Raw genomic sequence first — 27,434 nt, 5'->3', positions numbered from 1 at the left:
AGCAGGCGCAGAAGTGTCGAATTGTAATTATAAAAAGTCAACTCAACGGAAAGAGAGGCGATAAAAACTGACTCAGTACCTTTCAACTATCACATTATATTGGATTGAAAGGCCTTAATAGAGACCTACTCTTGAGAAGTCCATTACGGAGCCATTATTAAGCACTATTTTAAACAACTACTTTTTCGTGAAATTCATTTTCATGTTGGAAGGACTTTAAGGATGGGATCCAGCTCACCCTGTCTGTTAATGCTACGGATAAGTATTGTTGGTGCATCTGCTATTATTGCTGGTGGTGACATTCAACCTACAACTAAGTAGTGACCAAACAAGTGATAACAAAAATGTCGAAGCGGACAAATATGAAGATTCCTCCAGAATTAATGGTCACAGCTCTCCATTCACACAAGGATATTAGGATCCTACTAACAAAAATCGACAATATTTATTTGATATAATTGACATTTTGCTGTACTTAGCTAAGCAAAGTACAGATTTCAGAAAACATAACGAATTCTTATTTTTTTCATTGTGTATGTATTAGTGTGTACTGTTCACCGCTGTGGTGTAACGGTTAGCATATCTGATTGTGAAACGAGCGGGTCCAGTTTCAAATCTCGATTACGACAAGTTACCTGATTGGGGTTTTATCCGAGGGTTTATCTCAATAAATGAAGCAGAAATGCTGGGTAATTTTCTGTATTGACCCTCGGACTAATTTCGCTATAATTTATTCAATAATGTCATTGTCATTATTAACATAGCCTGGGTTAAGTTCACTTATTCGTACAAGAGCGCGACGAATATCGTTCACATAATAGGAGCGTAAACACAATAAGCCTGGAGCTGCGGTGCAAAGCCTTCGAGTCCCTCCTCTGTAAAAAAAAAGTATTTATTTGTCTTTTTATGTCTGTGAGCGTATTCGTATGCTCATGATAAGAGTATGTATTTATGAATTAGCTTATTTTATACTCCTATTGTGCCTCCTTAAGGAAATCGTTCTATATTCGCCTATAGTGAAGAGATAATGAAGTTGAGTTGGGAGAAGTCTCAATACATTGACGGCACAAAATTTGAATATTTCTGTGGCTCCAAGGCAAACTGTGACATCATTTTTTGTAGTTTTTCAGGCGCGAATATTTAAATTTTGAAGAATCGTAAAATCAAAGGAACTACGTTTCATAACAACAGGTTAGAGATAAAAATAATAGAGATGTGCTTGTCATCTTTTGCCACAATAAAGATACCGTCATAATGCACAAAATATCACAAAATCTCATTTTAGCCAAAAACTTACATATCACCTTTTGCACTGGAACCACAGAGTTCTTAGTTTCATGATGAAAAATATAACAAAAAGGTGCAGAAAAAATCATTGCCTTCCATTACCTTTGTACAGAAGACACGACAGTTTTCCTAATCGTTGAAACTTTGCTAAAAATAAGTTTCATATACAAATAAAAACTCGATTCATTCAAAATTAATATCTGCCTTGGTAGCATAGTTGGTATGCTGGACTTATGTGCTCAAGGTTGCAGGTTCGATCCCGGCCCAGGTCGATGGCATTTACTGCCCGTGTCTCATGTCCTGAACCGAGAGCTCCCTAGTGCTTATAACCACGCCTCTTAGGTCTGCTTGGACCGGAACGGCAGTTGCAGTGTGTGGCACGGCAGCATATTACATGTGCTGAAAACATTATCCTATGCCATTGCAGGGGTCTTTACTGTTTATAATACTGGATACTCTAATCGTGGTTACCAGTATCACTATTATCTCTGATGGCGATGGCGATATAAGTACACACTAGGTCACTCTTCGTTCAGTCTGGACAATTATTGCTGAATTGCCATAGAGCAGCATTTCTCAAAGTATGTTCCGGGATTCCGTGAGCCCTATATGATTTTAAATTTTATTTTATACTTTTTTACTTGGTTATTTAACGACATTGTATCAACTACTAGGTTATTTTGCATCGATGGGATTGATGGTAGCGAAATGGTATTTGGCGAGATGAGGTCGGGGATTCGCCAAAGATTACATGACATTCGCCTTACCGTTGGAGAAAACCTCGGGAAAAAATCGAACCAGGTAATCAGCCCAAGAGGTAATCGAACCCGCGCCCGAGCGCAACTCTGGATCGATAGGCAAGCGCCTTAGCCGACTGGGCTGCACCGGTGGCTATTTTATACTTAGTGGATACTATAAAAATATATCAATGTTACGAAAATGTGAATCAATAATAACATGAAACAACTGATGATGATGATGATGATGATGATAATGATAATAATAATAATAATAATAATAATAATAATAATATTCCAAGAATATGAGTAATAATAATATTACAATAATATGCGTAATAACAATATGTTTAGGCCTAATAAACGTCTAAAACGGAAAATACCCATAATACTTACCACTTTCATCACTGCATTCTCTGCGTATGTGTCCACAAAAACAAAATACCGAAAAGACAAAATGCAGAAGTATAGCATAAATGAGACTACAACTTTCCGCCATAAAACCAGATTGCAGGCTTAAAAAACAAATACATTCGTCCCACTGAACAGAATTATTGAGATACTAGCTCTCACTTGTCTGTTAACTATTAAATACTAATAAAATATTACAAGGATTCCGCAATTACACTTTAGATTAAAAGGGGTTTCGCGGTGGAAAAACGTTTGAGAAACACTGCCACAGAGGAAAGAGTTTACGAATGTGTACACGTGACAACCGTAATCGCGATTAGGTCGATAATCTCGAGTAGAGACTGTAGTCTACCACTGGTATTAGTGTTTAGTTACAGGAATTGATGAGAAGGACATAATTTGTTTTGTGAGGGGGCAGCCTATACATTCGCTTGTCCATGGCTGATCTTGCTACATAGCTGACGAAAGGAATTCTGAAAAGGCCGATGTGCTGAACGTAGGGTAGTAGGCACATGCGGTACCTAGGACCTCCCACTCACCCCCTCTGCGTCTCTCCCCGCAAAGAAACAGCTCAGGAAGTGAGGCACTGGCAGTAAGTGTGTTTAAATGCGACAGGCTCATGTCAAGTAGATTTACTGGCATGTAAAAGAACTCCTGAGGAACAAAATTCCGGCACACCGGCGACTCTGATATAACCTCTGCCATTGCGAGCGTCGTTAAATAAACCATTTTTTTTTTTCAAAATTAATAGGGTTTATTTATGTAAAATGATAATAAAAATCTAAATATAGCCGCTATTTTGTTCCTCAAACATTTATAACCTCCCTTCCAGCTCATCCATTCATAAAATTTTACCTAGCCGTAGGCCTACTGGTTTACGTTTCTGCTACAGAGGACTACAGGTTAAGAAAAAGCATTGGTTTTATGGGCCTTACCTAGTACACTGCAGAAGCTCTGTGGTAGGTAGGCGTTTCTATGGCAACTGGTCATTTGACGAAATAGCCCCATATGCTCAAAGCATTTTTCTTAACCTGGGATTCTCTGTAAAATCAATTAACACCAATAATCTTGTCTGTTTCCATAAGCTAGAAAACAATTTCAGCTGTTGAGTAGTTCATCTCACAATATACAGACCTATATTTGCACTGTATGCTTCATATTAGGAATTTTCATTTTTTTATGGACTCCCTCTAAAATTAGTTACTTAGATGTTTAGAATGTTTACTTACTTACTGTACTTACTTACTTACTTACTTACTTACTTACTTACTTACTGGCTTTTATTAGAATGTTTAGAATGTTTTATTTTCGCTGGTATAAGGCCTTCTCTTCCACTCAACCAGCCTTAATCAATACAATAGTTACATACATATTTATATTATGAATATTTACAATACACTTAAAAGATAGGCTACTCCAGTAATATTCTTCAGTTAAGTTTTAACGACTAGTGTTCTACAGATCTGATCTGCTGATCTACAGATGTGGCAGTTTTTATCTGCCACAGATCGATCATCTTTTCAAGTTTTGCAACACATTTCGGCAATAAAAAAGATTATTATGGATCTCGCACCTCACACAAATATATGCAAGGTGTTAAATAATTCTCTATTACATTTTTTATATAAGATGATTTGGCACAAAAACAGCCTAATAATACTCTAACCCTTTTCAATCGTAAAAGAAGTCTACTTCGTAGGACGAGCGGACTGTACCAATTGATTATACTCTCTGCACAGGTTATTCTTAAAAGGTTCATTAACAACAGCCTTAAGCCAGTCAGCCACCAACTACTCAGTCATCCAGCCCTTGTACTTGAAATATAACACAGGGGAAAATAGTTCTTTAGGAAGGGTATAACACAGAACATAATGACTGTTACTTAATGGGGACCATACTCTGTCCTTAGCGAGCAAATTGAAAAAACCATGTAGGCCTACGCAATTGCTGGCCTAGCAGATAATTACAGCATGCGAGTTAGAACGGCATTTTGTTGATTGATTACCAGTTGAAGAAGAATCCAGTTCAGAAGACCAAGTTTTTTCATTACATAATATTTACAAAGTGTAGGTCGTATATCTATTATAGTGACATTGAGACAGCCTGTGTTTTAATTGTTCCATATACAGAGTCCAGAAATCCTCTTACCCCCATTTACTCTGTATTTGTTGTTGTAGGTGATATTAATTCTCTAAACAATTACCGATGAGTTCAATTACTGGAGATATTCGAACCAATTCTCGCATGTGGAAAGGTTATGTTCTCAGACGAATGCGGCATTTACAGTAGTGAAAAAGATAGGAACTTTTATTTCTGGAATGCAATTTCTGCTACACATTTCACTGATCCATATTTTTAAGACACTGTGACTCATGACACATCTGAATCAGAATACTCATCTATCCATGTTAGAACGTTTGGAACTTTTTGTCGATTTTGGTGCCAACAGGATGGGACACCAACGCATTTCGCAATAACTGTAAGAGAATAACTCAATTATATGTTCAGAGACAGCTAGATTGGAAGAGATCGCCAAATTTACCTGCACCTCTGAAATGGCCCTCTCGAAGTCCCGATCTGAAATCCTGTGATAATGCGTTACCACCAAACAAAAAGTTGCCTACAATCGTTACCAGTATCAGACAATTAAGAAACTTAAATAAGCTGTTTGTAATGCATTTCTTCCATCGGTGTTCACTGAAATTGATAGAAAATAAGACTAATTATTTACTACAGTTTGTCACTGTATCCACAGAAGTTGATTTAAATGACACTATTTATTTGTACTACAGTTTGTCACTGTTTCCACTGAAGTTAATTTAAAATGACACTATTCACTATTGCCTTTTGTGGTAAATACCCAATACCAAGCAAAATTTGTTTAAATAACACAATTTTGGAAAGAGTTAATGAGTTTAATTATTTAGGATATAAAATTTCTTTCTTTTGAAAATTTGGATTTATCACAGAAAATTGTAAAATTCAACAAATCAATGGGCATCATTAATAGAGTTTTAAAACCTTCATTACAACAAAAATCAACTCGTACTCGTCTTTATCAAATAATAGCTCGACCAGTCCTATGTTATGGGAGTAAAGCGTGGACTATAAGGACAAAAGATGAAAGCAGACTAACAGCTTGCGAGGTGAGATTCATGTGCCGAACAGCTGGCTACACTAAATGGGATCAAAAGAAAAATGAAGATATCCTTCAAGAACTTAATGTGTCATCAATACTGGACTATATCTCCCGATATCAGTTAAACTGGAAGGAACATGGTCAAGAATGGTTTTATCCAGGATCCCCAAGGCAATAATGAAGTATCGTTCAAATGGGAAACGGTCACTTGGTCGACTCATGAAAAGATGGCAAGAAAGTGCTTTTTCAGGCCGTAACAGTTCTTTTGGGACTAGTACTTGACAGGATGATGATGATGATGATGATGATGATGATGATGATGATGATGATGATGATGATGACTATTCACTATTCACACCGGCGACGCTGATTAACCTCTGCAGTTGCGAGCATCGTTAAATAAACCATAATTAAAATTTTTAAAAATAATATGGTAAGATTAATAATTTTTCACCAACCATTTCGAGAAACAAATCTGTAGAAAGAAAAGAAATAACCCACACAAAAATAGCTTGATCTGTAACATTTTGTAATATACATTACTGAAACAATGAAACGAAACAAGTGAAAGCAATTATCGTGATGTTAAGTCCAATTCATTTGTGAATTAAATTAATTTTTTATTTTTCTGAAAATCTTATTTGTAATGAATTTTCAGACATTTTAAAAGTGCTATGACTTTTGAATGCCATGTAGCCTATTTAATTAATAACACAGAAAAATTAAACTGCAGTTGTATGATATTATACTAATAATTATTGCATTCCTTCTTTATCCTTTCAGATCGGTTTCCAATTGAAGAAGTCCAGCTACGATGGGAATCTGTACCCATGAACATATCTCCAGATGTAAATATGGCCCAATTTCACATTGCTGATGTTGCATGGTATTCAGAAACTGAACTTCGACCTACTGGTGAGAAATGTTAAGTAATAATGTCAGAATTTAATGTTGCTTACTTCATTTATGAGCCTTTTCTAATAATATAAATTATTATTATTATTGTTATTATTATTATTATTATTATTATTATTATTATTATTATTATTATTATTATTATTATTTTTATATAACTAATTAAAAGTCAAAAGATGCTCTGAAATTGTTATTCCTTTATTAACATACGTACTTATTCAACTTCAATCTGAAACATGGCAAATGTCCTTACTTACTGGCTTTTAAGGAACCCGGAGGTTCATTGTCGCCTTCACATAAGCCCGCCATTGGTCCCTATCCTGAGCAAGATTAATCCAGTCTCTATCATCATATACCACCTCCCTCAGATCCATTTTAATATTATCCTCCCATCTATGTATCGGCCTCCCCAAAGGTCTTTTTCCTTCCAACCTCCCAACCAACACTCTACATTCATTTCTGGATTCACCCATACGTGCTACTTGTCCTGTCCATCTCAAACGTCTGGATTTAATGCTCCTAGTTACGTCAAGTGAAGAATACAATGCGTGCAGTTCTGTGCTGTGTAACTTTCTCCATTCTCCTGTAACTTCATCCCTCTTAGCCACAAATATTTTCCTAAGCACCTTATTCTCAACACCCTTAACCTATGTTCATCTCTCAAAGTGAGAGTCCAAGTTTCACAACCATAAAGAACAACCGGTAATATAACTGTTTTATAAATTCTAACTTTCAGATTTTTTTACAGCAGACTGGATGATAAAAGCTCCTCAACCGAATAATAACAGGCATTTCCCATATTTATTCTGTGTTTAATTTCCTCCCGAGCATCATTTATATTTGTTACTGTTGCTCCCAGGTATTTGAATTTTTCCACCTTTTCAAAGGAAAATTTCCAATTTTTATTTTTCCATTTCGTACAATATTTTCATCATGAGACATAATCATATACTTTGTCTTTTCGGGATTTACTTCCAAACCTATCTCTTTACTTACTTCAAGTAAAATTCCCGTATTTTCCTTAATCGTTGTGGATTTTCTCCTAACAAATTCATGTCAGCCGCATAGACAAGCAGCTGATGTAACCCATTCAATTCTAAACCCTCTCTGTTATCCTGGACTTTTCTAATGCATACTCTAGAGCAAAGTTAGTGCATCTCCTTGTTTTACCCCACAGTAAATTGGAAACACATCTGACAGAAACTGACCTATATGGACTCTGCTGTACGTTTCACTGAGACACATTTTAATTAATCGAACTAGTTTCATGGGAATACCAAATTCAATAAGAATATCATATAAAACTTCTCTCTTAAGCGAGTCATATGCTTTTTTGAAATCTATGAATAGCTGATGCACTGTATTCTTATACTCCCATTTTTTCTCCATTATCTGTCGAATACAAAATATATGATTGGTAGTTAATCTATTATGCCTAAAACCACACTGCTGATCCCCAATAATTTCATTTACATATGGAGTTCATCTTCTCAAAGAATATTGGACAAAATTTTGTACGACGTCAACAAAAGTGATATTCCTCGAAAATTACTACAGTTAGTCTTATCCCCCTTCTTAAAGATAGGTACGATTATGGATTCCTTCCATTGTTCTGGTACAATTTCCTTTTCCCAAATAGCAAGTACAAGCTTATAAATTTCGTTAGGGCAAATGTTCTACATTACGAAAACAAACAGCAATTATCCCTGTATTTAAAAGCGGCAAGAAAATTATGTTAGAAACTATAGACCAATTTCTATTCTAAATAACTTCTAAAAAATTTTGGAACTATTATTCACAAGCACATTTCCTTTTATGTGAAAAACAAACCCAGTCCAACACAGTATGGATTCACTAAATCTAAATCGATAGTAACTAATCTGGTTTCATACCTGAATCAAATTATACCCTTAATTGAAAAGTAGGGATAAACTGACTCAATATATTTTTATTTCAGCAAAGCTTTCGACGTAGTAGTTCCACATATCTTGCTTCATAATTTGGGAAGCATCGGTCTTCCTACAAGTTATGCAAACTGTCTGACAGACAATCCTGTGTAGGTGATACTACATCATCATCGTTGGTTCCAGCCTGCAAACCAACACGAAAAATAGCAAGGAACCTACCCTCGAAATCCAGCAAGCTAGCCATCAAAGCAGCCACCAGAGCGCATTACTTCCAGCAAGTAAGCACGCAGGGTAGTCATCAGCGCAGCCATCTTGGAATCCATCACAGAAACAAGCACAGTCTGAACTGGGCTTAAGAGACTAATGAAGTACTTTGTGTGGAGTGTGGCATTGCATGGGGACAGAAACATGGACATTATGGCGAAGTGAAGAGAAGCGACTATACTTGTTTTTTTGAAAGATGGGACATGACAGTTAAGCGGCCGAGCTTGGAACTACAGTGCTATGTTGCCAATATGGACTACCATACTGACAGCTAATGGAAGCTAGCAATTGACGTTAACATGACTGACGTTAAAACATTCATTGACAATTGACGTGAAGTTAAGAAAACAATACAAAAATCGACAGAGAATCAAACACGAAACGTATCAATGTTAACACTGTGTGCACAATAAATGCCGCCAAGAGAGCTATTAAGCACTCGCCATGTAGGAACTGTAAGTTTGGCATTCAACCGTTGTTACCATAGCAACAGGCCTACCACGCTATGTGACATTCAGTTGTTTTTCCGATCGCAACGCTCCTGTCATGTCCCATTTAAAAAAAAAAAAACAAGTATAGAAGCATTTGAAATGTGGATATGGAGAAGAATGGAGCATGTGAAATGGACAGACAGAATAAGAAAAGAAGCTATGTTGGAAAGAGTGGGTGAAGAAAAAATTATGCTGAAACTGATCAGGAAGAGAAAAAGGAATTGACTGGGTCACTGGCTGAGAAGAAACTGTGTATTGAAGGATGCACTGGAATGAATAGTGAACGGGAGAAGAGTTCGGGACAGAAGAAGATATCAAATGATAGACGGAATTAAGATTATATGGATCACCTGCGGAGACTAAGAGGAAGACAGAAAACAGGAAAAACTGGAGAATGCTAAGTTTTCAGTCATAGACCTGCCCATGGGCAGAACATTATGAATGAATGAATGAATGAATTTGCAGAAATAGACATCTCCAGTGTTTTAGTTGTAAAAGAATATTATCAGAACTACTTAAATTGCAGAATAATTGGTTATATTAACTACGTGCAAACAAGACAACATGAGATGTACCAGTAATATAGAGTGTAGGGCTTACTCCTCAGTAGACTTATTTCTGGTTTTGAAATAGTACCTTGTATGCATTCATGGAAAATGTTGCTGTAAGTATGTGAGTTTATTGCAGTGTTATTTTTAAGCTACGTATGCAACAGTCTTTAAGCAGGACACATTTAGACGGAAAAAATGTTGTGTTACTTTGGTGCGAGAAACGAGTTAGTTACTTGCAGACATTCAGTTGTTTAGGGTCATTATGTTGAGAATACGGCATATTTTAGAATAACGACTATTTATGTACAATACATATGGTACGTGTGTGTGTGTGTGTGTGTGTGTGTGTGTGTGTTTGTGGAAATTGAGGCAATGAGACAAGAAGGAGAATGTTTCACAGGAAATTTCCTGATATTGCTATACCCAACAGGACCACAATACACAGGGCTGCGATTAAAACAAAAAGTAACCACTCTACTTAGACAAACAAATGGAAATAGTTACAGCTTGTGTTACCAGAGATGAAATTGGAAATCTATCTCCCGAACACTCATCATGAGATTTTACAATCCCGTTCTATAAAGATAAATATAGCCTATCCCACATTGATGTAATAGGTCTGATGGTGGGAGCACGAGGTACTATACCCTCCTTCTTTGCCAACAAATGTAAAAACCTGGGCCTAGCACACAGCATTGTGAAGGAAATAGTCATTAGTGCCCTCAAAGGATCAGTTCAGATATTGAGAAATCATTTGTATGGGAGTGATAATGGAAATTTCAAGTTATCTTAACCGATGGCTGTTGATTGGTTTAGATATCAATGCCAATCAATCCGTACTATTATTTTTCTCGCGGTATATGGCATTCAAATCATTCTAACCTATCTGATGATATTCCCCTCCCCCCCTTTCTTAACTGTGAATGAGCACAAACGCTTCTTAGGTGTAAATTTTTCTGACATTTTGCATATTCGATCCCCTAACCGTTTAAAATGTATATCATTTTACCTTTTAAGTGTGTTTCCAAATTATATGTAATACGCTTTGTCAAATCTGGCAACCTTTTCATAAGGGAAGCTAAATTTATTATTATTATTATTGGGGAATAAACTAAAATGAAGAAAAACTGAAGCCAATGTTAGCAAAGCAATTTGTTTCATATGCCTCTAAGGGCTCCTTGGTATAAATTTTTACTTTTAAAGAAGATAAGTTACGAGTACACACTTGCAGAGAATATTCCGACCAACTGCTATGAATATAATATTGGTAGCACAAAAAGCTTTAAGGCTGAGGTGCGTCTACAGAAATGACGGGCCTAATGTATTTAAAAAAAATTGCTATGAATTGGATGGGCACTGTTGTTAATTTGTTAATAAAAATCCAACCTTGTCTCCTTTCTTACCAAATTATGTCACCACAGTTCTTGGGAGGAGTGATAGTTGTCGCTGCTACATGGCTTGCTTGAAGGCAGCTGCATAGCTCCAAAATAACATTAACTTTATCTACAACTCCAGTCAGTCATCCTCTCCAAAGAAAAATGTCTAAATTCAACAATGAATGGGACTTCCTGGTAATGTACTAGGGTTAGCATGAAGCACGATCATTGTTTAAGATATAGTGGGGACAGGTGCAATCACCTGCGGTTATTAATAATAATAATAATAATAATAATAATAATAATAATAATAATAATAATAATAATAACAATAATAATAATAATAACAACAATAATAGCGCAATACAGTTTAGAACCAAAAAGGAAGATCACAAGCACAATCACTTGGAAAGCAAACATCTGTACTGCCCTAATAAAAATCAAACTTGGTTTCTCTAAATCTGCAGTTAGAAATCGTACTATTTGATCTATAGCAGAGAACATGTACTGTATAAGTGGCAATATCTAAATTCTGTCATTTTAGGAGATGGTCTCATTTGCAGGAAACTTCTCTGTTTTGGTGGTGCAATTGGTTCTGTTCCGTTTTCCACAACATTATATAGTCACAGGCCTAATCCCTGCGGTTGTCATGGTTGCTGTGTCATATCTTGTGTTCTGGATGCGTACTTCAGGTATGGTATAATAAAATGCATGTGAATCTTTATAATCAATAGCAGTCCTTAATACGAATTGAATATCGCAAAAAAATTCCTTATTACTGCTAGTTTATTAGAGCACATGGTGATTATTGCTTTCTATCTATATAGATCTGGTTAGCAGATTGTTGCTGTGCTGTAGTACAATGGTCGTCCTCAGTGTAAGTTACATGGCTTGCAATGTGCCACCTACTCCATATCTAAAGGTATGTATAATTATTAATTTCCAAGCATAACTCAAAAGTCTCTGCAGAAAGCATATTGCATTACTTGCATGGCCCTTGATTTCTGGATTTATTGAGCAAAATGAAAACAATCCTACCATGCTATCAGCTTGTAGATTCAGTAGAATGCGATGTGCATGGCGGAAACCAGCAGAGGGGTGGGCTTTGTGGTGCTATACTTGTTTTTTTTTTAAAGATGGGACATGACAGTTATGTGGCCGAGCTTGGAACTACAGTGCCATGTTGCCAATATGAACTACCACGCTTGCAACTGATGGAAGCTAGCAATTGTCGTTAAGATGGATGACGTTAAAACATTCATTGACAATTGATGGGAAGGTAAGAAAACAATACAAAAATCGACAGAGGATCAAAGACGAAACGTACCAATGTTAACATTGTGTGCACAATAAATGTCGCCAAGAGAGCTATTAAGCACTCGCCACGTGGGAATTGTAAGTTTGGAAACTCAACCGTTGTTACCATAGCAACAGGCCTACCATGCTATGTGACATTCAGTTGTTTTTTCGATCGCAATGCTCCTGTCATGTCCCATCTTTAAAAAAAAGAGTATAGTGCCAATTCACTGTTAACTTATGCCACCATTCTGTCCCTGTCCATCACACCACACACACATGTTGAAAGTACAGCTATAACTTTTTGAGAACCATGCAACCCAATTTACTCATTCCATTAACTGCTTTTTTTTTTAATTGGTTTATTTTACGACGCTCTATCAACTGTGATGGCATCTAGCATCTGAATGGAATGAAGATGATAAGGCCAGTGAAATGAGACCAGGATCCAGCATCAAAAATTACCCAGCATTTACTATTTATGGAAAAAATCTCAACCAAGTAACTTGTCCCAACCAGGATTTGAACCCGGACTTGTCGTTTCACGATCAGACATGCTAACCATTACACCACAGCGGTGGACTAATTATTGTTAAATTTAGTTCACAACTTTCCCTTCAGCAGCATTATTACTTCACAGTTTCTTTTATTTCGAGTATAAACAGATAATGTCCAGGTTTTAATGATAAATCTTCATTAAATTTCAACTTCAATTTGTTTATATTTGTTTCACGTCTAGGTCATGTGCAAATGGGAAATAAATTGTTGGTACTAGAAAATTATTTAATATTGTGAATATTGTATTGCCCCGAATCTAGACAAGGAATATATTAAGACCCCAAGTTTTCAGATGTTCTATATAGAACAAAAAAACAATTTAAATATAATACGACCCACACTTTGAAAAAAAATAATAGAATGAAGAAAAGAACCATACGAATTCACAGCTATTTTCAAGGTTTCGGCTTCAGTCTTCAACAACATCCTCTGCTGGTTATCATTTAGGGCCGTATGCATAGACATTTTTAGCGCGGGCTTCCGGTGGATGATCAGCATTTTTTGTATTCATAAACCAGTGTAAGCGATATGATATGATTTGAATTCTGTACAAGTAACCAGTGGATAGCTGGGGCTAGCTTAGTAAGCAAGTATCGCATGCTGCGAAATGTCTATGAATAGCACCCTTAAAGTCTTTATCATCATCATCATCATCATCATCATCATCTTCTTCTTTTTCCTTATTCTATCACCTTCTGAGCTAGAACTGGATTCTTCTTCAAGCTGGTAATGCTCCAACAAAATGCCATTTTCACTGCCAACCATGCTATTAGAAATATAACATAGCACTGATTAAAACCCCTCACAAATTGACTCATTGTTAATCTTATTAAATGTTTAATTAACCACCGAGCCAGCAACTGTACACTTAATTCTTTCAGTTTGCCTGTTGGTGTTAGAGCATGAGCCCTTGTAACCAATTAGTTATTATACTCTCTGCGTAAGTTATTGCTTAAAGATTTATAAACAACAATGTCGAGCACTTGAAATTGAAATGTCATCCTCCTCTAGAATAATGACTAAATAAGGGTTAATTTCTCCTACCTACGGGGAAGAATATTCCCCAGTGATGGGGCAGTAATTAATGAAGTTGAGACCTGGTTTGCCTCCAAATCTACAGGCTTCTATGCAGATGGTATTAAAGGACTGTTCCACAGATATGATAAGTGTGTAATCATAGGAGATGGATATGTAGAGAAGGAAGAGACAGTGAACTAAATTTCAGACCCTTAGTACATCTAGATCATGGTGAGGGTAAGAATTTTTTGAACATCCCTCATAACATTCCTCTCTTCCCATAGGCGGAAAGAGAACCGTTTCCTTGGGAGGGGGGCAAAGCAAAACCATAGAATCCCCATATAACAGGGTTATGGGGGACATCATTTACCTCCTTCCCCCATTATAGCTTGACCGTGGTATAGAATGTCGGAATGTGATCATTTAATAAAGGTATTTTCGGGGGGCATGTTTCTTACAGTGTTACATCCATATCCGCGATGTTTCGAATCGAGTTGTATAGGACTTGAACTGTAGGTCTACTACAAATTATAATAGGGCATAACTTAAAACAATCCCCTCTTTTTCTCTCTCTACAGAAACACATGCATACATCAATAAAACTATGTAACAGTGCTACAGAAACTTTTTTATATGAAGTTTACTTTCCTGTTGTTGTTTCAATGTCTTGCATCTAGCAATGAAGCCATTAGCATTCGTGCTATTTAATCTCGTCTTTTAGTTTACACATTATACCGCGATCACTTTTCTTTTTTCTGCATTGTTGTGCAGTATGTAATTCATATTTCTCCAAGTGGCGGTCTCAACACCTGCAGACTTCTAACACATGAGTAATGGCTGTTACAAAAGAAACATTACAGTGCTTCCGTTCCTCAAATGAGGTATAGAAATTTTTATACATTAAGAAATTTAAAATAAATAGACCTATTATAGACACATACTCTGAAGACATTAATTCATCAATTTAAGCACAGAAACTTAATCCTAAACAAAAGCAAAAAAGATCTTTTGAATTCAATATTTTCTAACGTTAATATAAAAAAAAAAGAGTTCAGACAAATGCCCTTCCATAACTCTGCCTCTGTCTCTTCCTGAACAAAGCACCTGGTCGTCTTCTTCACACAAACTTAAACCAGTCAGCCACCAACTCGTAGTCAACTAGCCTTTCTCCTGTGATACAAATATAACACCAGGAGTAATTACTATTTAGAAAGGGTTTTCCGGTTTAGAATTTATTGTACGGGATGATTCAGAACTTATGTTACAGAAGAATACAGTAGATAGAGGGTACTAAAATAAACATTTTTCATTAAGCAATGGATGTCCTATCTCGCACCGGCATGGCGCTACACTTGTTTAATTGTTATGGCTGGTAGGCAATCACGCTTGACAACTTGTGCATTACAGATGAGCTTCGAACTGACACCCCCTTTCTTGTAAACAATACTTACTGGCATCATCGAAGCATTGACTGCTGCATCTGTTCAAATATGCCAGGTGTAGTATGTATGGTGTTACAGGCATTGACAATCCATGGAAGAAGATCATCGACATGGTCTACAGGTGTGACACATACTAAGGTCTTCAGATGTCCCCATAAGAAGTCAAGTGAATTAAGATTGGTGATGTTGCTGGCAATGGGACCAGACCTTGATAACCAATCTGTCACCAAATGTTGCCATCAGCTGTTGCCTTGCTGCAAGACTGAAGTGCGCATACTGCAAGTGGTACTCCTTCCAATAAAATGGACAGAATGTTCTAAAAAAAAAAAGCCTCTGTAATTTTCTGCCCTTAAGCGATTTGTCATGACATGTGGACTGAGTAGTGTGTCGTTAATGATGCCACGCCACACATTAACAGTAAATTGCACAAGATGAGAACTGACAGCAATGGAATGTGGATTTATCTGCTCCCAAATGTGCTGGTTGTGTGTGTTAAAAATATCATCTTCATCAGTGAACAACACACAACTTGCGAACTGCACTTTTGTGCAAAAACCAAATGCATGTTGGCTAGTTCTCTTAGGTCCCAACGCTCTATTTTATTAATGTTGACTCTTTGATGACTAAGCTTTCAATAAATGTACCTAAAAACAATAGACAATGATGAATAAATGCACATAGCAACAACAACAATCACAATGTGGCAAACAGCCACAACACTAAACCAAGTGCAGCACCGTACTGGTATGAGAAGGACACACATTGATTAATGAAAAATGTTTGTTTTAGTACCCTCTATCTACCAAACCCTCGGAAAAAACCTCAACCAGGTAACTTGTCCCCAAACAGATTTAAACTGGAGCCTGCTCATTTCATTGTCAGACGTCTTAAAATTATTCTGACTACATCTGGAGGCAACAGTAGTCAACCAACAGTATCTTCTGATAGATCCTGTTGTCTCAGCTAAGGACTTATAACTTGTAAGTGTACCTTCACTTTTATTTATAAATATTACAAGACGAGAAAATAAAAGCAGTACAGTGTGCACGCGCATGCACGCACGCACACACACACACACAAATACACTGTAGACACTTTCAATGCAATTTATGCAGTTTATGAGACAATTATATTTAATTAAATTTCAGGCATTTGACATATGGTTTGGCGTATGTGCAGCCTTCATCTTGGTGACCATGATCGAAAGCGTTGCAGTGGAGTCAATTGCACGTCCCACAACAAAGGATATTAAAGTAAGGAATGCCGTTTTAAATTATATAAGAACAAAACTGGAGATGTTATGATAAAATAGCTTTATACATGTTAAATTCACGGTTTCACAATGAGCATTCGAGAAAAAAAAATAACTTTGTCATTCGTAAAGTGATAATGTTTTAGAGAATAAATTTCAATTTAATAGGTGTCGTACTTATTGCAACGCTAAGATTATTTGAATATTCTGGAATGAAGCTAAAGTTAATTGTCTTCAAGAAAGTTCAGAGCCTTTCTGAAAATGGCAATACTCGAAGAATAGACGTGATAGCCTTCAACGATGATCATACAGGTTACCGGTATATAATCAATCCAACGTTTCGGTTTGAACCCTCCAAGAACCAGCCTGAGGAAGTTCAGGCCCAAAAGTGGCATATACATGAGCCAACTATTCCTTTCTATCTTCACCACACTGAAGTCATCGGTTTGATGGTTGGAGTTAGGGGAATCATCCCTCCGTTTGCTTGCAAATTTCTGTAAAAGAATTCACCTTTCCAATGATTTGTTTAAGAACATTTCTCTGATTCTTAAAGGATCAATCACTCTCCTAAGGAATTACCTCAGATGATAACTTTGTTTATTGTAATATTATCATGCATCTTTGTATCTTTTAAAAATGATACTTTTGTAATAGTACCAATTGTATCATCTTATTATGTTACCTTTGTTATTTATTCTACCTTTCTAGACGATACCTTTATAAACTATAATCTTATTGTGTATCTTTGTTATTTGTTCTATCGTTTTGGTAGTATTCCTCTGGAGAACTTAAGAATTTTCAATTCTAATAATTTATTAATTGTACATTAAAATTCTCTAGTACCGGTATACCGGTACTTTGTCTCTTAGACAGTCTCTAAACTAGAGGAAGTGTTTTAAATAAAATAATAATAACAATGATAATTGACATCATATACCGTAAATCTTGCATGTTGATAGGTTAAATATCATTAATGCACAAAAGCCTATTAGAGAAGATTCAGTCATCCATGACTTCTTTTTAGGACGAAAAGTTTGCGATCTTCACATCTCAAAAGAGTGTAAATACCCTAATGATAACACGTATGTCACAGAAGTAGCTATTTTTATTAATAGTATAATCAGTGGAAGTGTCAAATTATTAAAAATACTGAAACTGATTTACATAATATTTTGATAGTTAAGATTATCATTATTATAATATTATCATTATTATAATATTGTTATTGTTATTATTATTATTATTATTATTATTATTATTATTATTATTATTATTATTATTATTATTACTATTATTTTTAGCCTGTTGGAAAATTAAATGATGAAGAAAATATTGAACATATGGAATTCCATAAAAAAACACTATCAAAGATATAGTTGAAGAACAACTAAGGGAACAAAATTTACAGACAGACATAAGATTATTTGGGGCCAAATTAAAGAAGTGCCTAATTTCTCACGCCTTCTATTCTGTAGGTGAATTCATGACATTCAATAACACTTCATGAAATTGATACTAAAACTTTGTGTTGTACTAGAAGACTATATTGTAAATCTCGTCTATATATATTTCATCTAGACTGTGACTATAAATTAAGATTTTATAATAGTATTAAGTTTTTTGACTTGTTCCATATTCTAACTGTAAGCATGTATGAATACCATGGAATGTTAATAAATACAATACAATACAATACAATACAAAGGATGGTTCACAAAAGAATGCAAGTAAGCTGTACAGGCCAGAAAAACATGCAAAGAAAATATTTTTGTTATACCATTAAGTACGAGAAAAATTCGTACCGGCACCGGGAATCGAACCCAGGACCTCTCAGCTGTGCGCGCTGAGTGCTCTCTAACCAACTGAGCTATGCCGGGACGCGATTCACGACGCCGGCCGAACTCCTCTCGTAGTATCGTGTTACGGCCTTACTGCCTGCATTTAAGACGATACACGTCATATATATATACAGGAGTGCATATTAAATGACTTTATGGCCATATTCAACAACAGTTTCTTTAAACAAACTGACTAGTCATACTAGTCGAGCAATATGTAATGAGGTGGGCGAGACCCCATTCATATTCGATAAATATATGCAAAGAAAAGTTATTAAACTTAGATGTACCAGAAAACAGAGAAGAATATAATCAGACAAATAGACACACAAACAAAATATTGAGAGTGTAAAAAGAAAGTACACTTAATGGCAAAAAGAATTGGCCGCCGACATTTTCTAAGTTCCAGAGACATAACATTGCACATGCTCATGTCGTCAAAGCCGTAGTTCACCAGGTAACACATAATTAAACCATTTAAATTTGCTCTATTTTGTTTAAGAATCTAGAATATGTTATAAAATCGAATGGAGGGTTGATTCTAGATACATCAGGATCTCTGAAGAGTGAAATAATAATAAAATTGATAAATACAAAATCAACCGAAGTGAATATGAACAGGAAAACCACGTATTATGCCGAAATGATATTAAAAGTCTCAGTACAGCGTCGTTACGACATTGGTCTATTGAACAAGTTAATAGTAGTAGCTCAAGGTTCGAATTCTAAGAAATTATTAGATCATTTTCTTGTAATGTAACAAAATTACTGTTATGATATTTTTAATATCAAATCTAGTATAAGTGATCATAATTTATCTCAATATTAATATCAACAGCGTTAACATTTAGTTTTAAATTACGGTATATGAAAATGATATAATAATTCAAGAAAAATCTATAGGCTACAAAGCATTGAATGATTTTTTTTAAATATTGTATTTAGTCCTGAAGGTGATATGTTATGATAAACTGTTAATTATTGACATGATGGTGTAAATAAATCATCTACCTACTTGTAATTTTTTTACCAAATAAGTTTTTAATAAGATATGAGGACTCTAGAAATAGAATATACCAAATGCAATTTTTCACAATTTGAATTAAAAGTTGTTTCGTAAAGGTGGAAACAAACACTACCAAATGATGCAGCTATGATTTTATTTCTTAACCATTTGCATGCAATATTGACAGTGGAAAAAGTGATCTGGTTACAAAATGTACCATACTGGTATGCATTGAAAATCTCTCCTAATGTACCATTCACATTATGCAACATTTACACATTACAAGTTTGGATTTATCATGTCAATCTTTAGTTTAGTAGGTTTCTGAGCTAGCTAGTGATTGCGTCAATCCTTCAAAATGTGAAATGAATGCTGTTGTGACGGAGAACTAGGCATTCTGAACCATGATATGGGTCAGATGTAATTCTTTTTTCAGTTCAACCAAAATTCCAAGTTATTTTGACTGCTTGTTCTAAGTAATCTGTTAGAGAGATATATTGTTCAGAGCTTTTGTTCTTCATGCAATGTTCTATACAACAAAATCGAATAAATTTATTGTCACCTCATAAAAAATGTTAAAACATTGTTATGAAACAAATTGAAATAACCGAACGAGTTGGCTCAGATGGTAGCATTTGAGACTCATATTCGGGAGGTCCTGGGTTCAAATGCTGTGACCAGCCAATCTGACTAGGATTTTCTCATGATTTCCCTCAGTCAGAAAGGCAAATGCCGCCTCAGTCACCAATATCATAAACATTAATACAAATCTAAAATCAGTTACAACACAAGCTATCTACAACACACAATAGAAACAGGAACTCAACGGCCTACTGGTGTACCCACAGATTCTAACATGGGATATGACCACAGATGTTAAAAAAAAAAAATCAAATAATCCCAAAACGTTTCGGAAATATGTACATGAAATATTAACAAACTCAAACAACTTTAGAAGCGATATTATATGCCAAAGAGCTATATTTTGTAACACTGTTAATTCTTTCATTATTGTTACTTATTGTTCACATTGTTGAATGGATTGTAATTTTGCTGACAAGTTATTAAAAAAAATAAATAACTACACAGCTAACATGTCTGTTGAAGAACTGGCTATTAATGGAGTAATTTTACAATCAAACGAAATTCATGAAGCATTTAATAATAATTTTGTAAATATTAACACAACATTTTTTTTTTATTTATGGAGTATGCCCCAACAAGTATAACTCATATGTAGGGGCTGTACAAGAATACATACATATGTTGTACAATGTAACTGAAAAAATCATGAAACTACAGTCTGTAAAAAACGAACAATATATCAAGAATTAATGAATGAAAGAAAGCAAAATAAGAACAAATAGTAAGATAACATAAAGTTTTGGGCAGAAAGAAGAAAAAGTTTGAAACCATGAAATAAATAAATCAACTGAGAATTAAAATAAATAATCTTTCCAAAAACGTATTTTTAAACAATTCTTAAAACACCGGCAATTTGGTAAAAGTCTATATTCTAAAGGAAGTTTGTTAAAAGTTGTTGTTAAAAAATGGTTGTCCTTTCGTTCCATAAGTTATCGGTACTGAGCTATGCTGAAGAAAAAATATATTGTCTTTTTGTCTTGTTAAATAAGTATGTATATATCTTTATTAAAATGAAATATAATATCACTATGTATTAAATTGTTAATAACTTTGTACATGAAAATAGCAGCACCTAATTTGATAATTGATTCAACTGGTAGAACGAAAGAAAATTGATATAGATATTTAACTGGAGTCAAATAATGAAAACCCAATAAATTTCTTAAAACTCTATTTTGAATAATTTGTAAAGGTCTCAACGCAGTTTTCTTATTATGTCCCCAAATAAATGACATATACAGTACATTAAATGAGAATGGATAAAAGCATAATATACATTCAAGAGACAAGATATAGGCAAAGATCTTTTAAGCCTTTTCAAAATACCAGACATTGGAGCAATTTTCTCACAGACAGCCAAAATATGCTTATCCCATGTTAAATGTTCATCAACAATCAAACCTAAAAATTTAATTGATGCAACTTTTTGTATTACAGAATCATTAAACTTTAATTAATTCGGAATAATATAATAAAATGAAGGTTTAGTGAAAATCGTATACACAGTTTTTTCAAATTCAAAGAAAGCCTATTTGCGCTTAACCAGTTTTCAAGAGTAATAATGTCTGCCTCATACTTTTCAAACAGTTCTTCAATGGAATCAGTAATATAAAATACACTAGTGACATCTGCAAAAAGAGTGGCAATTCCATGTAAATGAAGAAATTTTGTCATTTAAAACATGATTGGAAAGATAAGTCTATTATTATTGAACATGATACTGTAATAAAAAAATTCATTATTTCTATATCCAGTGACAACACAAGAGGTTGAAGAACATATATATTATAGTTTGAGAATTTCCTAACAATGTAAGCTAGCTAGAGTAGTGCCTGTTTTTAAAGGAGGAGTCAAAACAGATTCACCTAATTATAGATCTATTTCAGTACTGCCTGTTCATTTAAAGCTTTGGAAAAATCTATGAAAGTAAGATTATTTTTTTTTTAGAAACTCGTAACATCTTTTATTTTCATAAATTTCAATATGGATCTCGAAAATTCTCCTCAACAGTTGATGCAGCAGTTGATATATAACTAAAATTCAGGAATGTTTGGACAATAATAGTTTTGCTGTAGAACTTTTCACTGACATTAAGAAAGCTTTTGAGAAATTAAGCATACGGTGCCTTACCAAGTACTTTTAAATAAGATGGAAAAAAATTGGATAAGTGGTATGGAAGTTATTTAACAGATCGTAAACAGTATGTTTCTGTGAATTTAGTGATAATCATTTCATTAAAATGTGGTGTGCCTCAACGTTCGATACTAGATCTTCTCCTTTTCCTTATCTGTGTACACAATATACAATATTTACAACTTAGTGGCAATGTAAAAGTATGTTTGCTGATGATACCAATATTTTCTATTTTGATGATTCTGTTAATAAATTGTTAACAAATATGAAAGCCGATATAATTAATCTCAAGAATTGGTTGGACTTAAATAAATTAACATCTCAATTAACGTATATTTCACAAATGCAGCTATAAACTACTGTAGATATTAGGACAAATTTTTATTTTAAGTATACCATTAAAACAAATTGGCCATATAAAGTATTTAGAACTAATTCCTGATAAATATTTAAATTGGAATCAACGTATTTTGAGTATATCTAATAGAATAGCACCTACAGGTGGTATTCTTCGTAGGTTGAGGTATGTTTTCACTTTCATATATCAAGTCTTTATAATATTTCTCTTTATTTCAATCCCATTTAATGTATATGGCTTTTATTTGGGGTTATGCTTCTAAAACAAGCATACATGCTTCAGAAATATTTAAAAAAATAGCAATTAGAAATTTATTAGTTTCAAATTTTATAATTTCTACCTCGATTTTATATGAACAATCTAATATTCTTCCTCTAGAATTATCTGTAAAATTAAGTGCTGGAATTTATATGCATATAATAAACTACCGACCTTTAGGAAATAAATCTGTGGGGCGTCCACTGAATTGATGGAAACAGGCCACTAGGCCTAATATATGATAGGAAGAAGAAAAAGGAGAAGAATTATAATTATGTATAATGAATAATAAAACCCTTCCATAATCTTGTTATAAAATGTGCTCTAAATATATATTTACATAAATAGACAAAAACATAACATTTATATGTCATTCAGAATCTGTTACTTTTGGAATAAAATGTCTTAAACATTATTTATTTAAAATTTCTAATGAATTACCACACGAACTCAAAGTTGAAAAAGAACTTATAACATTTAAAAATAATTAAAAATACCGGCACTGATTTGGAAAAAATTATTTAATTTTATTCTTCTTAAATATATGTGTATTATTTTGTAAATTTATATAGGCCTATTATCAATGCTCAAAATTTAAATTATATATTATGTAAAATGTGATTTATACTGATTTTTTATATCCGTAAGTTCAATTAATTGTAATCTTATGTATTATATTAATATACCCCAATCCCTGTTAGCATTAATGTGCATATGTATAAGTCTGTACTAATCCTTAATATGAGCTTTACTTTTGGGGATCTTTCTTTTCAAGAATAAAAAAAAAAATATCTGAGTGCAAGAAAGGTAAGGCAGAAATACAAACAAGTAAACAAAATAAGTACACAAACAAATAAATCGATAAATAAATAACTGAGTGAGTAAATAAAAAATTAAATAAGTACCCGTACCAGTAAATAAGTAAATAAATAAATACACAAACAACACAAAGAACCATCAATATCAACATGAATATAAAATGCAAAAGTAAAGCTGGGGTCCTGTGTCATACATACATATAGCAAGTAAATTAAATCTTGTCTCATACATAACGAAAATGTTGTTGTTGTCAAATGGCAATTAAAAGTTGATTTGCATCATTCTTTCTCTACCTTCTAAATAAAGTACTTCAATGTTTGTTGTTCTTCCTATTATCGTAGTCAGTCTGTCCCAGAGGAGAAGGTGCTGTTTGTTCAGAATTCCATTTTTGTTACATATTGGGCAGTTTGTTATGTTGTCAAGTTCAATTTGTTGAGATGTTCAATGAAACAGTCATGTCCTGTAAACAATCGGAAATATGCTACTGCTTGTCTTGAAAGTTTTGTTACAATGCGTCTTTCTTGATTGACTTTTTCATACAATTTGACTTTCAGTTCTTTAGCGTTTTTGTTTATTTACAGTCTTCTGTAATGGTCCTTTATTAATCGTCATTTTGTTGGGGTTTCTATGCTAAAAGCAGGCTTTGCTCTAACTCTGATAGCTTTTTCTAGCTAATTTATCTGCTTCTTTATTGCCGAGCAGATCCATATGCGATGGTACAAGTATCTTGATTTGATGTTTTCATACAGTTTCCTTATATCTTGAGGGTTTTCTGATGTTTTGTTGTTATTGGATAAGCCTTCTAATGCTGCTCTGAAGGCTGATAAAATTATGTTTTTCATTAAATATATGTGGCCTGTATAAAACATTAAATAGAGCTGTTTTTATTGCTATTAGTTCTCAATCGAAATTGTTTGCATATTGTCCCAAGGATGTATATTGCGAAAATTCTGTGCTAAATATTCCAAAATCAGCCTCCTTGTTGTTTGTACATGAATCATCAGTATATATCATATACCATGCATTATTTGGGTATTTTTCTTCTATAGTTGCCATGCTTGTAGCCTTCAACACTTCTGGTGGGTCACTTGATTTTGAGATTAGTTTCTGGAGGTCTAGTTTTTTGTTAATGTCTTGAAATTCGAAGGGGTGTGATAAAATGTTTATGTATTTTGTGTTTATTTGTGAAAGTCTACTGGCCTTTTTTCCCCTTCAACAATATCAAGTCTGTCAGTCACCACCACCTATCATCCTGATTTCACTACACACGTCCCCATTCCAGAAATGAAATTTTCCACATTAACAGATTAAAAAATTCATCAAAGTCTTGGTTGACTATAACTAGTGGTGATAGAAATCAATCAATTTAAAATCTGACGAAACGAAGTACAAAGAGATATTTTATTAAAAATGAACTGTAGCTCAAACAGAACATGGTGAAGCTTCACCTTGATGGCGAAACCAGTTCTACAGGCGGTTAGGAGTGGAGAGGGTAACGCTTGTTCAGTCTCGCTTGCATCTCATCCTTGTAACATTTGCCGGTAACTGACTCCACACCACACTACTCTCTCTCCCTCCAAGCTTCATCAAGTTCTGCAAGAGCTATATCAAATGGAAATATGGTATGTAAGATATATATGATGAGGCTTTGTGTAGAAGATTTGGAGGATTCAAAATTCACTTGTACATCTGCTTCTGAAATGTTTCTATGTGTTTCAGCTCACAAACTGCAGATATGAAGCGATTCAGAGAGGTGAGTGGCTTGCACTGTGGGCAGATCGAGCTTCCAGAGTTTTGTTACCAATGAGCCTTCTTACGTTTACTGCAGTTTACTATGGCACATACATTGCCTAATTGTGTACACATTACTGACAGCTACTGTACATGGAAAATATGTTTTCTATCCCGTATGTCTTGATAATGTAGTAGTAATTCAAGTTTGTAATATCATAAAGGAAATACAGTCCTATGATATCAAACCAGTAAACTTATCATTTTATAAGACTTCCTTTATTCTCCATAAGGTATATAACAGCATCCTTAAAAAGGGTTTGATTTCTTAAACAAATTTCCCCTGAACATAACACTAATAAAAGCAACTGTACTGCATTCTCACAATATGGCTTGACCAGATACCAACAAAGAAAACATCATTCATACAGATCTACTCATTGTCAAAACAACATGTAGCAGAAAATGGATTGCATGGTCGTGTTAGCAAGTTGTATCTTGTGAAGTGCTGGCTAAGCAAAGGTCAGGAATCCAGAAAGATACTGCTACATGGGTGTGAAATGTTTTCGTCTGTTCTACCAATGTCGTGATTTAGGTTTAAATCTCTTTACACAAATAAAAGTGTTTTTCCTGTCTAATGCCAACCGTTTGGCAACAAAGTCATTAGATTTCTTGCTTTCCAATACTTCTCTCCAGTGGTACTGATCGTTGATAGGACGACATAGCACAGTGGGACATATAGCGGTTCTAGCTACAACAAATTTTGATACATATAAGTCTATGAAACTGCCTAGATTTGACATGGCATGTTTGATTAAAGTACTGGTGATTATAAAATATTATAGTTGTTACGTATCTACCCACATTATCTAATACGAAATTTATAAGAAAAAAAATACAAATGCATGTACCTTCTATACATAAAGAGATTCATACGTCTATATACAAAGATTTTTTTTCTACATAAATATTAAAATGATTAAATATAAAATGAAACTAAAGTACAGTAACTTTATATAACTCACATTATTAGAAATATTGAGTATCTGACATGTTTTCGGAAGCATCAGATTCACTAGTATGCATCTCAGCCTCGTCTTGTGGTTAGAGTTGTGCACTGGAATGCTGGACTGGATCTTTCAACAGACTGAGAGCTGCAGGAGGAAAATGCTATTTTCTTGCACTATATGACATTTATTTGCGATATTACTGGATCAGGTGTTCCCCTTACTGCTATCAGAGGATCACTTGCCATTTTAAAATACTACCTGTGCTTTGTTTCCTAAGAAGGAAGAACTTCTGTTTGAACATCTAATCTGTTTGTTTACTATGTTTAGGCCTATTACATGTATGCTATTATCCTTCCTGTCCTTAATTTTCCCTTTTTTGTTCGTTCCCTACATTTCTCTTTTGTGATATGTTTTGTTTTCACTGTGTGTTAGTTATGCTTTGTCCAATGAGGCAGTCCCATTATTGGAAAAGCTGAAAGAGTGTCTTTCATATTATCATGTGTAGCACATCTTACAAGTTTCTCTTGCACAAACACTTTCTAGCATGATCTAGCCTACATCTCTGCACATCTTTATGTCTGACTTCTTGAGAATTCTCTAACAACATTCCTATAGGGAGGATAGAGGATTCAATAATTTTTCCTTCATGAATAAGGACTTTATGTATGATAGATGGTATATAATACCATTGATACAGATCTACATATAGGTGTTGTGTATCAAGAGTGTAATTTATTTGAAAATGCCTCTATGTCTAACTAGTATCACATGAAATAATGCCAACAACTGCAAAAATCGATGACTAGTGTTGCTGTCATTGAATCTTCCAGAGCTACTGGATTTAGGTTTATCAATAAGAAGACCTAAGTCAAAATGAAATCTTGAACTCCTTTTCTGGCTTAAAATCACCCTTTATCTTTAGCGCTAACCTGCTATTTTTTTTAGCATGTAGGCTTTTACGGGCGGCATCAATGGAGGTATTGCTACCAGACG

The 27,434-nt window shown here is 34.4% G+C and overlaps 1 protein-coding gene across 2 annotated transcripts in view; it reads left to right on the top strand.

Moving 5' to 3' along the window:
• LOC138700465 (glycine receptor subunit beta-type 4-like) overlaps positions 1-25,679 on the top strand; it is a 94,417-nt gene extending 68,738 nt beyond the window's left edge. For both annotated transcript variants that reach the window (XM_069827078.1, XM_069827082.1), the window contains 5 exons: positions 6,358-6,489; positions 11,642-11,770; positions 11,906-12,000; positions 16,540-16,644; positions 25,420-25,679. In XM_069827078.1, coding sequence (XP_069683179.1) covers positions 6,358-6,489; positions 11,642-11,770; positions 11,906-12,000; positions 16,540-16,644; positions 25,420-25,554 — 596 coding nt within the window. In that variant the 3' untranslated portion in view covers positions 25,555-25,679. The remainder of the gene's footprint in view (positions 1-6,357; positions 6,490-11,641; positions 11,771-11,905; positions 12,001-16,539; positions 16,645-25,419) is intronic.
• Positions 25,680-27,434: the final 1,755 nt, after the last annotated feature.

This window comes from Periplaneta americana, chromosome 1, assembly GCF_040183065.1.
Source record: "Periplaneta americana isolate PAMFEO1 chromosome 1, P.americana_PAMFEO1_priV1, whole genome shotgun sequence".
NCBI lineage: Eukaryota > Metazoa > Arthropoda > Insecta > Blattodea > Blattidae > Periplaneta > Periplaneta americana.
Note: the sequence above shows the minus strand (reverse complement) of the source record. Positions and strands in the feature narration are given on the sequence as shown.